This window comes from Ascaphus truei, chromosome 1 (genome assembly GCF_040206685.1).
Source record: "Ascaphus truei isolate aAscTru1 chromosome 1, aAscTru1.hap1, whole genome shotgun sequence".
Taxonomy (NCBI): domain Eukaryota; kingdom Metazoa; phylum Chordata; class Amphibia; order Anura; family Ascaphidae; genus Ascaphus; species Ascaphus truei.
The window spans coordinates 489305218-489320759 of NC_134483.1; the positions used below are offsets into that span (position 1 = coordinate 489305218).

General features: G+C 45.0%; 1 protein-coding gene across 3 annotated transcripts in view; it reads left to right on the plus strand.

Moving 5' to 3' along the window:
• The first annotated feature begins 5055 nt into the window (after positions 1-5055).
• The window catches only part of LGI2 (leucine rich repeat LGI family member 2), a 30091-nt gene continuing 19604 nt past the window's right edge, over positions 5056-15542 (plus strand). The window contains exons 1-2 of one of the 3 annotated variants that reach the window (XM_075568445.1): positions 5056-5590; positions 6860-6931. In XM_075568445.1, coding sequence (XP_075424560.1) covers positions 5415-5590; positions 6860-6931 — 248 coding nt within the window. In that variant the 5' untranslated portion in view covers positions 5056-5414. The remainder of the gene's footprint in view (positions 5591-6859; positions 6932-15542) is intronic. The other 2 variants (XM_075568441.1, XM_075568452.1) reach the window with 2 other exon arrangements.

The following is a 15542-nucleotide window of genomic DNA, read 5'->3' on the forward strand; positions in this document are numbered from 1 at the left end:
CTCTGACCAGGGACGGGATTTTGAGAGCAAGCTGATCAAAGAGTTGCTAACACTGTTGAACATTCAAAAGTCCAGGACTACTCCCTACCACCCGGAGGGAGATGCTCTCCCTGAAAGATTTAATCGAACATTGCTGGACATGCTAGGCACTCTGAAAAATTCCCAAAAAGGAGAATGGAGTAAACATGTTGAGGCCTTGGTGCATGCCTACAATTGCACTAGGCACGAGTCCACCGGATACACCCCATACTTCATGATGTTCGGGAGAGAAGCCAGACTGCCCATCGACATCCGCCTACGGGTATCTACCGATGGGATACCCAACATGGCTCATTATCGATATGTGCAGAGACTCCAGGACAGTCTGCACCGTGCCTATCAGTTAGCTGAAAGAGCCACCGCTCGATTGAATGCCAATAATAAAAGACGGTACGACCACAAAGTACGCTATAGAGCGCTCCAACCAGGAGACGCAGTTCTCCTACGCAACTTAGGGATTCCAGGCAAGCACAAGTTAGCTGATCGCTGGAGGGAAGGGCCTTTTCAAGTAGAGTCCCAAATGCCGGGCCTCCCTGTTTACCGCATACGTGATGTGAATGGCAAAGTAAAAGTTTGGCACCGAAACCACTTGTTACCTATCTCCCAACTGGGAGAAAGTGAACCTGAAACAGAAACAGTAATGAACGACAGTGAGCCTGAAGAGGCTATTGCGAATCCCGGCCCCATAGATGAGACCATTCAGGATCCTTTGGAGGGAACATCCAACCGAGACTGGTGGGCACCTCCCGAAGGCGCAACAAGTAAGGGGCCAGCTGACAAAGTACCGCCATTGGAATTTTCACCAAGTAATCCATCACTAGATCCTACCACTCCGAGTTTTGTGCCTCAAAGAGACAACGTTCAGTTGCAAAGAGACTTTCCCCAAACTGGTTCACCCTCTGCCAGAGAGTCTAGGCCTCAAGCCTACGATGGTCTGTCTCAAGAGGAAGAAATGGAGACTGAGACTCGCAGGAGTCAGAGAGTGAGACGCCCTCCCACTAGAGTGGCTTATGATTCATTAGGGGCACCTCACTATGAGTCTCAGCAGCAAGCTAAAGCCAAGCTAGCCTCAGTTATCAATATGTTTGTTGAACTGTACAATCTCGTTTAGAGTAATCGTTAAGTTGTACTTTAACACTGCATTTTTATTATATAAATTTTGTACACTGTTGGAAGGTTATGTGGTTCAAGCGAGGACGTTGGAGTTCTCACCAGGGGGAGGATGTAGCCAGGTTCCCCCCTGTCATGGCTGACCCCCTCCTCCCTTTCGGCCGACGCTGTGTACGGGGGAGTGAGGGGGGGGGCCGTGTGCGCGAAGGAGCGATCCCTGGTAGCTAGGGACGCGAGCGGCGAGCAGGCCGGTTGCCGGGGACGCGATCGGGCCGTCGCTAAGGCCGCGATCGCGTTGCTACCGGCCCGGCGGCTCGGGAAGCAGGGCGCCGCCATGTTAGGGCTGTTGCGCATGCGCAGTGCCCCAACCCAGCGCGGGAGGACCAGATAGTTCGCGCATGCGCGAGATGAGCATGCCAGCCCCCAGGGTGCATAAGGGCAGATTCCCCTGCTAGCAAAGAGATACATTTCGCGGGGTTTTGCAGCCACGCACTCACTCAGGATCCGGACCAGCTAGGGGTAGGAGGTAGATGCAGGGGTGAGTGACCCTCTGCATTAGGCCAGCAGCCCCCAAGGTCCCAGTTAGGTCCTGAGCCATCTATTAGCTTGTGGAGCTTAGGGACAGGCCCTAGATAGGGACACTGCCCCATTTATTGGTTGAATAAACAGGGACACAGTGTTGAAGCCGTGCGGCCCTGCGAGGTGGGTTCTGGGCTCAGAACACCACCCAAGACCCTGCGACAAGGAGTGACATTGTTGCGCTGGACTTTCAACCCACGCGGTGTGGAGGACCCCGTCGGATCGTGTGGATTTATATCGCGGTACCCGTGGCTGGAGCCCGGGCAGGTAACCTGCATCTCACGTGCACCAACCAGGCCTATCACCAAACATAGTGGCTGCGCAGTCACACACACCTGTACAGTGGTATTTGACTTCGAGAACACGAGACATTTGGGTGGGGGTTACTGGACACAGGGTGGGGTCACATTGTGGGTGGTTAGCGTCCGCCGTGACGCCTAGAGGTGGTTAGCGTCCGCCGTGACGCCTAGAGGTGGTTAGCGTCCGCCGTGACGCCTAGAGGTGATAGCGTCCGCCGTGACGCATAGTGTGGTTAGCGTCCGCCGTGGCGCAATATGCTGTTATGCTGTTTTGATGTTATGCTGTTTTGATGTTATGCTGTTACGTGATGTGTGTGCTTCCATGCAGTAAAGCCCGTCCTGTTTTATATTCTGTAGTGTTGTGTGGTTGTTCCTGTGAGGGCCTCCTCCCACTCCGTTGGGATCCCTCCCAGGTGGAGGCGTTGCACCTAGAGATGTATGATAAAGATGTACCCCAGGTTCCCCAAGCGGAGGCTTAGGCTCCTGAGAGCCACACAGGTTGCACAGCACGTAGTAGCGGCGGTAGTCATAGGGAAGACCCGTTACATATATATATATATATATATATATATATATATATATATATATATATATATATATATATATACACAGTGTTCGACAAACCTATACAGCTGCACGCCCCGGGCGAGTGGATTTAACATCGTGGCGAGCTCCTATTGGCCCAAGCAGCACACGTGTGGTACTAGGTGGCGAGTAGATTTTTTTGTTATATACATATTGCACATTACACCAATGTAAACACAGACATTTTCCCTATTTTATTTCACATTGATTTATATATACTGCTGATTTGGTTTCCTGCAATGTATGAATTCATCTTCAGCTGATGCTACTTTCAGCATTTTGTTTTCTATTTCTGCTAATTCTTTTTTCCCTAAAATCAAAGACGACCCCTCAGGAAATGCTACGTTTGTTGTTTAATTCTGCAGGTATTTGTTATTTATTTATTTATTTTTTTAAACCAGAAGAATCCTGAAATAAATAAGCAAATAAAAAAAAAAACACCACTCATAATATGCAACAAAAATCATAAAAAGGTCTCCCCAGTATGGCTCCTATTCAATATGTTGTGAAGCAGTCTTCTGATGGAGACAATGTTAATCCCATTTATGTGAGTGCAACCGAAGTGTTCTCCAACAGAGAGAGCATTTTCAAATAGTGTCGGACGGCCTGTAGGTTCTAAGGCGATACTTCACCTTGTCAGGGATGATTTTAGCTTATTCCATTAAATCTCTCAGGGCTGGATGGTGGGACAAACAGCGTCTACTTCGCCACCAAAAATAAAAAGGCTTTGAAATGTAATACACTTGGGGTCTCCTCCGCAGGGCCGCCAACAGATTTCCCGGGGCCCAGGACTAGAGTTACGTCTGGGTTCCCTCCCCCCCTCAGCGGTATAGCGAGCCCCCCCATTTCACACCTCATGAGCCCCCCCATTATTTCCCACCCTCTTCCCATGTATTCCTCTCCCCTCCGTCTCACTCTTACTCCCTCTTTTCCTCACTCCCCCCTCTCTCCTCTCATTCGCCCCCACTTTCCGTCAATTATCCCACGCACTCAATCCCCCCCCTACAAAATACATACAAAAAAAACCCACTCACCTAAATACATAATAAAAATACACCCCCTCACCCCACAATGCATTATAAAAAATACATCCCCACCCCCAATGCATGTTAAAAAATACACCCCAACCCCATATTAAAAAATACACCCCACACCCCATATTAAAAAATACACCCACAATGCATATTAAATACACCCCCACCCCATATAAAAAAATACACCACCCCAATGCAATTAAAAGACCTCCACTCCCTCAATACATATTAAAAAGACCCCACCTCCTCAATACATATTTAAAAAAAAAAACACCTCCCCAATATATATTAAAAAGACCCCCACCTCCCCAATGCATATAAAAAAGAACCCATCCCAATACATATAAAAAGACCCCCAACACATATAAAAAAGACCCCACCCCCAATACATATAAAAAAGACCCCAACCCCAAATACATATAAAAAAGACCCCCACCCCCAATACATATAAAAAGACCCCCCCCATAAATATTAAAAAGACCCCCACCCCCCCAATACATATTTGTTAAAAGCCCACCCCTATAATACATATAAAAAAGACTTACCTTGGGGATGATCAGGCCGGGTCTAATGGATGTGGGGGCCTGGCGGCTGGCACTGCAAGTTGAGCTCGACCTCTGGCCAGGCCCGGCTGCCAGTGATCTCACGGCCAAACCCCAAATCTCCCCTTAGCAGCAGCCTGCATGCCTCTATCCCTCTGTCCCACGCTGAGCTTCCGACAGGCCTCCCTCTAATGCCGTCGCACGCGGGAAGCAGAGAGCGCTGACGTCAGAGCGCTTCCGGTGCGCTGACATCAGAGTGGCCCGTCGGCGTGGGACAGAGGGATTGAGTCATGCAGGCTGCTGCTAAGGGACAGGCCTGGCCAGAGGTCGGGCCCAACCTGCAGTGTCGGCCGGCCTGGGACCCCCCCCGACTCACTGGGCCTGGGACGCCAACCCCGGCAGAACCACCCAGTTGGCGACCCTGCTCCTCAGACTGATTGCGATGGGTCACGGATAATTTCGCCCTTGAGGAAATATAATAGTATATTATTGATGGGGGAGATGGTGAATGGGGAATCTTATGCCAGATTATGTTAGGAGGCTGTATGGTGATAGCTTTGATGTTAATCTTCTTATGCTATTATCTATATATTTTTTAAATTATTATTTGTGTTAATGTGTTGAATTTTGTGATGTATGACGTGCAATACCAAACATAATTTTTGTGTGAAAGTATGTTTTTCTGTGCTTCTTATTTTAATTTTCTGTATTGTAATGTTGTTGTTTAATGCTTGTAAACCCAATAAAAAAAAAAAACTATTAAAAAAACAACAGAAATGTAATACACGTCTACAAGGTAAAGATTTCCCTGCAGCAATAGCAATCCTGCTGTAGGTCACTGTATGTGACAAATCGCCCAGGGCAACACTGGGCTTGCTCAACACAGACGGGTCTTTGCAGCTCCCTGCAAGGTCACCCACTGTTCTGTTCTCCTCTTGTTCAAGGAGGATCGGGCACGGTGAAACGGAGCAAGAACCTTTTGTTACTTGGGGGGGGGGTTATTTTTAAACTCACCCGAATGGAGGGTTAAATAAATTATTCATTGGAAGAAGAAAAAAAAAAAAGCAAGCAGCCGGCTGCAGCTGAAGTGCTGATGTCAGGAGGAGAGGGCAGTATAGTATGGTGCAGTCACAATGAGGAATGCATGCCTGCTAGCTCCGTCCTGAGCCTCCCTTCCCACTACTCCAGAGTGCACACACACATACACAGGCTGGGGGGTCAGGAGGATGGCGCTCATCAAGGGACCCCTGCTGTTCCTGGTTCTGCTTGGATGCCCGCTGCACCTTGGACAGCCTAGGAAAGCCGTGCGATGCCCTTCCACCTGCAGCTGCACAAAAGAGTCAATCATTTGTGTCGGGTCGTCCTGGGTCCCAAGGATCGTCCCCAGCGACATCAGCTCCTTGTAAGTGGAACGTAAGCTGCAAAAGTTGTGCCTGGGAGGAGGGGTGTTGTATTCTGACCCCGTTAGCTTTCTTTGATGTGGGATCCTCAGAAAGCATCTGTTATAGTGCCGACCAGATACAGGGTTTAACGTCTCTGCACTGGAGCTGTGCAGGTTTAGATCAGTGTATAAATCACTGCATTAATAAGAGGAAGTTGCAACTCATTTATATTAAGTAGCATAAATTGTTAGAGAAATGTGTATGGTTTTTGTTCATGATAGCACGCTATGCTGTACAAAGATATAAAGCTAAGGGACATTTTGGGTGACATTTTAAGTTTAAATGCTACATTCACATAGCAGATTATCCGGCTGATATATTTACAGTAGCAATGATATGCAACCTTTCATATCACCTTCTAGTCGCTGGTCCTGTTTAACACTTGAGCCGCTGCTCTTAATGTTGTCCCTGCTAATATTACTTTTCAAGTGAGTACGTAGCCTTTTACGTTACGCAATGTACATACTATAAAAGAAATGAGAACACTGAACAGAGGGAGAAAGCAAATTCACATTATTAACAAGTCACCGTATGGCTTGTGAGTATGGACCCTCTCTCGGAATTCCCTTTAACCAGCTATTTTGCAGAGGGCCCTGCAATGCATAACAATGCCATTGGTTTCTGGTCCCAAAAGGTAGTCGATGCATGGATCAGGCTTCTAGTGGTAAAGGGTTAAACATATGCGTGGGATAATCAAAAAGATCTCATGCAAAGGAATAAGATATAGAAGCAAGAGTCAAATTGTCCCTACATAGGGGCAAGTTATACGTATCTGAACTGTTGCATTTAAAAATTATTATTTAATATCATATGGGTTGTCCCGAAAGTTACAAAGAGGCCCAGTTTATGTGCTAAGGCAGGAGAGGCCAACTCCATTCCTCAAGGGCCACCAACAGGATATCTCTGCTTCAGGTGGCTCAATCAGTGGCTCATTGTGCCACCTCTGCTAAAGCAGGGATATCCCATATACCAGGCCTGTTGGGGGCCCTTGAGGAGTGGAGTTGGTTACCCTTGTGCAAAGGTAACAAAAAAATGTATGTTTCAGAATTTTTTCAGGTGTAGCTTCAGTCTTTCAAGTGACTTTAGAATATTTGTGTAGTGAACGCAGGCTCTAGGAGGGGAGATAGAAAATGTGTGAATGCAAAAAGATCAATACCTCCGACGGCCTACCACACCTTGTTGTGTAATGCACTGCAGTTTCTGAATCTTGTTTCTGGGTGCATTTCTAGGAGCCTGGTCAATGGGACTTTTTCTGAGATCAGGGACAGAATGTTTTCCCATCTGCCCTCCCTGCAGCTGCTGTAAGTATTGCAGTTCACAACAAAACCCCCTTGTTACCGCTGCATGTTTTATCCCTTCTGGCACTGGTGCATCATTACCATTACGAACACGTCACTGGAAGTAGTGTTTGGGATGGGAAAACGTGCTACATCAATATGTGCTCTTTCTCTTGCAAAATGACAAATAATATATGAATAAGATAATTAAAATGTTGTAAAACAATGGCATCCCACTTAACACTATACCCGGCTGGAAGTAATCAGCCAATATTTTCTTTAAACGAATTACATTTTGCTTTTACAAATTTGGGCCTGAAAATGCCAGAATATCAATGCTTCTTAGCTGCTGGTTAAAGGGCTTCTAAGGCATTAAGAAATAAATGGTGTGTTAAGTCCAAAACTGCTGTGATCAGCTCCCAGTTGTAAATAACAGCCATTTGTAACAGCTCCAGCAAAATTCCTTTATTGTATTTCAATATGTCCATAAGAAAGAAAAATAGTGGATAATTATATAATGAACTATGTCTTCAAGATAAAAAAAACAGAAGTAAACGGGAATCATTCATTCCATGCCTAAATATGTGCATTTAGGTGGTTGAAAGTGTGTGTTGATGTGATTATTTGGTGCTTGTGAATCAGCTTAGGCTGGGGCAATGGTACTGCAGAGCGTGCAGAGGTGTCCACACGCTGAGCGAGCAGACTGCCTTAAGGCAGTGTTCGCGTCCATGCGGCGTGCGGGCGCGTCCACGCAGAAGCAGGAGGGTGGCACGCATTGACCGAGAAATCAGTTAAACTGATTTCTCAGCGCGACAGACAGGTCACGTGAGCGGTTCGGCCAATGAGGGTGAACCAGCTCCGTGACGTCACTGGCACGCCCCCAGACACGCTCACGGATGGTGCGCGTACCATTGCCAAAAAATGCACCCGCTTTAAGCGGGTGACGTCACGGCCGCGCGCGCCTCTGCACTGGCCACGGCACTATGGACCTGGCCTTAGAATCCAAAAGCCAATTCTTATACATTAACTTTGGGCAAGTCAATTTATTTCTCTGTGCCTAAGAAACTAAAAATTGGACTTCAAGTTCTACTGTTCAGGGACTTTATTGGGCCTCTAATATTCTATGTCCAGCACAGTGTACATGTCTACGCGATATACTGTATGTAACATACTGTTATCATGATCCCATTTCTAAAACACTTTAGTCAAACCACACGACTCACACTTGACCAGTGGTGCCTCAAGGCACCTTTCTCTTAATAAGGACCATAGATTAATACATTGGGGTAAAACTGCCACATGTTTGTTTATACACACACAAGAGGCCCCCGCATTCTTACCAGGAGGCTCTCTCCCTGTGAGCCTTTGATAATTTTACCATGGTTCGCTCCTAACCATACATCAGCCTTCTTTCTGGCCTGATGTCATAACAGGGTTACTCATGTAACCTGCCTTGTTTATACATGCCCTTACCATACCACAAGAAGACTACATATGGGTCTTACCATACAGTACAACTAGAAGACCATCTATGGGTCCAATCTAGCTTTAGCCCCTTGATACCTTGTAAGAACTGCCCGAATCACTTGATAACACCAATGACAACCACCATTACTGTGGTAACAAATCAGGACTGAGAAGCAATTTGTCCTTCCACCAGCAATTATACCTGGAGGTTAATCCCCAATCCTTAATCCCTACCCCTACTGTACACTGCCTGAGGGCTTATCGGACTCCTGTTCATGTGCCTTCCCTCCCTGAACTTAAGGGTTTCTTTCTCAGAACGTGTTCCTGATTTGAAGGAGTGTTATCACACCATGGGTACTGTCGCCTTTATTTTGCATTTACTCACTCTGATACTCCAGTAGTTTTCATATTGGATTAAACATTGGAAATGCCTCTATAGGTGTTTCATGATGAAGTATGCAAGTGCAGACATAAAAGTAACATTAGGAAAGGGAGTCTCTGTCCCAAAGAACTTACAATCTGTGGTAAGTAGGAATACCTAGAGTACCACCACGTTAGAGCAGGTGCTATTCTGGAAGCTTAAGTTAATATATTTTGGGCTGTATGTATAAGCAGTGCTAAGCCTTACCTTAAGGCACTTATGGCCCATTCATTTCAATGGGTTCTATGGTGCCTTGCATCTCAGCACAGCTCCGTCTTTCTGGCCATTTGTCGCCTACGTAGCACTGCTTAGTTAGTACCCTTTGCACACCGATTCCGTCATTGATTGGTCATTTAAATCAGCATCTCAAACGACATTATTTTTGTTGTTGATGTGCCCACCTTCATGCACGAGTGCCCTGGGACAGAACCACAGTGATCTTACTACTGGGTGCCCCCTACTGGTACAATGTGCCATGAACTCACTACCATTATTTTGCCGAGTTTTAATTCACCCAGACCTGAAACTCAATTTCCTAACTTGTGAACATCAACTTATCTGTACACCCACATTGCCTCATGTAACCTTTGCCCAGAGGGTACTTCCGGCGCAGGTCAGCTCTGAAGAGGGATGCACTAATGAAAGCACCGTCTCCACAGCCCTTGGCACTAGAGTAGGCATGTCTTACTCCTGAACAAGGCGACAAGCCTTCCTGTGTACCACAGGCATAGGGTTTCCAAGTGTCCAGTATTGAACTGGGCTGTCCTGTATTTGGACACTGTCCAGTAAAAAATTAGAGGTAACACTGGACATGTATGTGTCTGGTACTACCTCTCTGGTCATAGCGACCTGACCGGCTTGGGGTGCCACAGGATTTCCCCAAGCAGGGAGAGAGCAGGGCTGATGCTAGGGGGCTGGGCAGCTTCCTCCATCGTGATTGGCTGCATTACTCAACAGCAGCCAATCAGGAGGAGGTGTCAGGAGCCTGGAGGTGGTGCCAAGGAGAGGAGGAAACAGCATGGAGCAGAGAGAGATGTATGTTCGTGTGCATTGCACCTTCCACCATTATGTCCAGTATTTTTGGAGAAGCCACCTGGCAATCCTACACAGGTAAGGAAGAGTGAAGGGGTAGCTAAATAGTTGACAGGGGAAAACTGTTACTGGAACGCCATCCTTGGTCACTTGCACTATCCTCAAGTGGGTCAGTCCCAAACCACTGGCCTTGTGGCCCCTCTCTGGTTCCAACCTAGGTCCCTGAACTGGGGCCCATACTTTGTCTTACTGCTACCAGGCAACCTAATTGGAACACCAACCTTGGGTACAGGATTTCCGTCCAGACCCATGTACCTTGGGCCTATCCTATTCCCTACCGGGTCAGTTGGGGGGGGGAAGGGAACAGGATTAAGTTGTAATGGGGGTGTAGTGGTCGCCCTCCCCAGCAGCATCCTCCACCTCTTCCTGATGGTGGCCTTGCGGCTCTGCATTCCCCTCTCTTCCCCTTTGCCCTGGCATTACCTGCGGGAGGGCACTTGAAACAAGTGAATGCTCAGACACACAAAGTGTACAATGAAGATTGCACGTCCTTCTGTTGCCAGTGCAGTGTTTTTGCTTCAATTATGCAACCAGGAAACTTTGATACATAACTTAAATTTTGTCCTAATGAAAATAACCTAGTCATTATTCCATGTTTCAAAACATTTTCCAGCAGCTACATCTGCAGAAATCTACAGTTACCAGTTAATACAACTCATTACGCAAAAAAAGGAATCACTGCATCATTTTCAAATGGGTTCCATTAATCAAAGATTTCAGCGCATGCAAAAGTGTTTGTGTGTGCAAAAACTATTCATCAAGTTAGCGTGCATAGCAAGTAATTAACTAGAAGTGTGAGCATGGGTTACACGTATCTATACATTATTTTTCAGCTGTTTAAAAAACTGTTTGTATACATTGGACCTAATTGAGTCCAAGCAGAACTGTGTAGCAAATTTGTATTGTTTCTTATTAGCACTTCCCTGGTCTTTAACTGCAGTTGCCTGTGTATTGCATTAGCACACTTATTTCTCTCAGAACAGATATGTTCATTAATGATGTCCCATCTACCATTCACACCCAATAATAATTATATACTGAATAATCTGCATACATATCCCCAACATATGTTTATGATATTATTACATTATTTAATATTATTTATTTTATTATGGTTCCCTTCATTCCAATCTCTGTTCCCTAAAGTGCTGTGTACCTGTTTTGCGCTATATTAATGCGCGTACAATATAGAGAAATGTGCACTAGAATTTAAGCTAAGCAGCCGGACAAAGGAAATCCTTGGACACAGGGGCTTTCAGTCAGGGGACAACCTCCCTGCAGAGTAGTGGAGTCGAATACAGTAAAGGAATGTAAAACAGTGGCTTCAGAACATCTAGGAAGATGGGCAGGTTAGGTCTTAATCTTCCATTGTTTTCTATGCTTCTATTGTTGTATAACATACGATAGCGCTAATACAGTGCTACCACACGGAAAACCCCAGTTAGCGCTGGATTGGGGTTTTCACACTTTATTGAATAAGGCTCTATGTATCCTTCACACTGCACATCCCTCTGCCAATAAAGAGATCTTCCAGCGACCCTGGATATTAACCAGTGCACTCACCAGTGTGGCTTCCTATTGGTTCACATGGGCTGCTCTGTTGGATTCTCCAGGAAATACACCGGCACCAACAAATTACTCATTAATTATCTCTAGAACCAGAGATGAAAATAACACGGTCCAACCCCAGGATTCCAACTGAGTAAAAAATGAATGTACGATTTTGACAGGATTGACACTTGAGCCCTTTGGACGCCCCAGGACGTAAGCCACTATCTCATGGGGTGTGGTACTCCAAAGGCCCCATGTATTGGGTTTGTTTTCCATGGGAGATATGAAACACAGGGAAATGGAGCGGCCATGGGATTTCGATTTGCCAAAGGTGCCGCTGCCCCTTTGGCAACCAAAGGGTTAAAGCCCCGTTACCACATCGTAAAATCTTAGAATTGTATGTGTATTTTAGAGCCATTAGAAAGCTGCTTCAAAACTATTAAGTGTTTCCATTGGTAGCAGATCGGTGGTTTTCAGCCTGTGTTCTGTGGAGCCTTCGGCTTCCATCCAATCCTACAAGGGCTTCCCTTACCAACATGTGGGGACCGCGGATATTTGATCAGAACCATCGCTAACACCACCCTAACTCCTGTTACTAGTTTTAAATACCTGGGCATATGGTTTGACTCCCACTTAACATGCGGGATGCACATTGATACCCTGACAACCAAAACCTATGCCAAACTAGGTGTACTTTACAGGAATATAACAAGATCCACCGCTCTCCTATTATAACAACTTAGTAAATAAAAGATATCACAGGTGCACAAGGGAATGATTGAATACTATATATTACCTCCTGTGTGTGTATATAGTACTTTACAGGAACAAATCCTCCCTAAGCCTGCTGGTCAGAAAGCGTATCGCACAGCAGATGCTAATGCCAATTATTGACTATGGAGACATAGTATATGGCTTGGCACCTCAAACCCACCTTAGCAAACTTGACACCCTCTACAATTCAATTTGTCGTTTCGTTCTCCAATGCAACTACAACATACATCACTGCGAAATGCTCAAAGAACTAGATTGGTCATCACTCGAGTCTAGGCGCAAATTCACCTTTCCTGTCTTGCCTTCAAATACTTTCTGGGCAAGCTACCCATCTATCTGAACAAACGCCTCACCCCTACCACATGCAGCACTTATCATCTGAGATCAGACTCCAAAAGACTGTTCATGGTCCCAAGGCTCAACAAAGTATCCGGCCGCTCCTCCTCCTCTTACCGTGCACCCCTAAACTGGAACAACCTACCGGAGACTCTCACATCCACCACCAGTTTAAGTTCTTTCAAAACTAAGGCTGTCTCACATTTTAATCTGGTTTGTAACTGTTACATAAACCTATAATATACATCTTCTCTAACTGTGCATGCAATATATTGTATATAATGTATACCCTGTTCATTTATGTAACTGTATTTGTAACCATGTATTATTTGTCATATTAACTATGTCCAGGACATACTTGAAAACGAGAGGTAACTCTCAATGTATTACTTCCTGGTAAAACATTTTATAAATAAAAATAAATAAATAAATATTTTACCCCTTAAGACTCAGTTTCATTTATCACTCACTATATTTTTTAGTACAAGAATTATAAACAGCGACTAAATGTTACCCTGTAATGTTCTAAATTATATATAATATAGACAGCCTGTAGGATAAATCGGCTATTTCCAGAGAAGCCGCGAAGAACGTTTAATGGGGTTCCACTGAGGCACCAAAAAATCGAAAAACAAGTTCTACACAAGTTGAAGACGTGTGCGGCGGTCACATGGATCATATCGCCATTAGTTCCAGTCTTTGATATATTTAAGATGCCCTCTGTAACGTGATCTCTTTCATCATAATGTAAATTATGGATTGCATTTACATTTGCATTATAGCAGGCAATATGGTGAAAGATTGATGTTCGGAGAGAATTACTCCCACTTACCGGTTACTTCATTACATTCTAGTCTTCTACCGTCACTATTGAACACTACATCAAATATTCCATTAATATTTTAATGAGTAAAAAAAGAGACCAATAAATTGAGCTTGCATTCTGTTGAGAAATGTCATACATTTCAACAGAATAATTGGTAATGCAAAGCAACAACCAGCACTTGTGTATTATAACAATAGGACCTTAATGGGTTTTAAATAGATGGGATTCAATATGCTGTCCCATTTACTCAAGCACAAATAAATATTATTTTTTTAATTGTCATCTTTTTCCTTTTAAACCCTGATTACATATGTCTGGGTGAAATTCTTTATTCTTAAAAAAAAAATACTAGTAAAGTTAAATAATATTTCCAGGACCTCACAAAATGGCTTAGAAACTGCATTATGCCTCATGATGTTATGCCTCGCTGATTTTAGCTACATTATTGTGACACTGTGTGCTCATTTGCATGTCATTACCCAGAATCCCTTGCTGAGGTGGAAACACTGTATGCGAAGGGATAATGGAGAAAGACAGTGTTTCAGGCCTGTCTGACTCGCAGGGCCCGCCTGAGGCTTTGCAGGGTCCAAGGCGGCACGCTGCCAGCGGGGCCCCCCTGTAAACAAAGAGGGATTGACCTAGACGAGCAGCCCTCCTTCGGCAATGTCACATCATATGACGCCGTGATGTCACTTTACCATGGCAACACAACATTACAGGAGGCGAACCGCTGTGGAGAAGGTAAGAAGACACACATCCCCCACCCACACCTGCCGGTCTGGAGGCCCCGCGCTTCCTCCTCCTGTCGGCGCCGGTATCCAACTTCCGACCAGTGAGGAAAGCCGGAGGAGGGGGGCCGCACGCTCCTTTCTCCAGCTCCCCCATCCGGTCGAGTGAAAGTTGGCTCGCGGCACCGACAGGAGGGAGAGGAGAGTGTGCAGGGCCCAAAGCGGCCACCTTGCTCTAGGCTGGCCCTGTGTCTGAGATGTGAATGTGCTCACAAGTAATATTTTTAATAGCTTCATTATTGTAGTTCTTAGGTTGGAATTACTATCTTGTCTTTAACAAATGTCTCATGTGGTACATGAGATAAAACATAGCTTATAATACCCTTATTGTGTAATATGAGTTAAACTCTGCTTTACTTTTCACGTCGAAGAAAAGCCGTTTCTTTTGTTTCTCTTCACACCACATGTATGTCCCACATAAGTCCATGTGATGAGCAATGTAATGTTCCTTTAGGTGTTTGCTACAACGTCTTTATTGCTTTGGTATAAATGGAATATTCTGTGATATTTATTGATGTCTTCTTGGAGATCTCTGTGACAAAAATGCTACTGTCTGTTTTTCTATCTCCATCAAAGAGTGTATATATATACACACCGCACCGCACCGGGGGAAGGACCAGCACAGATAACATTCCAATAGACACTGTTTATAGTATAGCTTTTGCTTCATACATAGTAACATCGCCGGAAGAAGAGATCAGTGTATCTCGAAAGCTCGCACAAATAAAAGCATTTCGTTAGCCACAGAACGGTATCATCTATTTATTTTTTGATTATATATATATATAAAATAGAAACAGGTATGAGAACCTCGCGTTACTGTACAGTGCTGCCATACTGATCACAGCCCTTCAGAGCAAACTTGTTTTTCAGGTCAGGCCTGAGCTCAACATAGACGAGGAGATGTATCAATGGAAGTACAATTTTATGTGTGTGTCAAAGTGTAAGAAAGTGTTTCCTACACGTTGTGCTAACTGTGAGCCAGAAACGTTTACGTCGTTTCCGACCTGGCAGACCTTTTTTGATGCAAATACAGGATAACAAAAGTGATACAGGGAGTGGCAAAGTTGGATCTCATTATGTCTGCCATGTAACTCCTCCCTTACTCCTCCTGCTGACACTCCCCAAGTCACAAGCTAATATTGCACAGCTTCCAGCAAAGGCCTTTGATACATTGATGCAGAGACACAAATGACACAATTTGCCTTTATTTTGTTCCAATTCTGCCTTGATATACAGTCTCACCTTCTTTGTGTTCACTTCAAAGTTATTTTGCACAAGTTTAATAAATGTAAAAAGTATATATTGTTACGATTGTGCTCGCCACAAACCGGGACCGGACCGCGGGGCTGAGGTGGGGTTATATAATCACCGACCTTA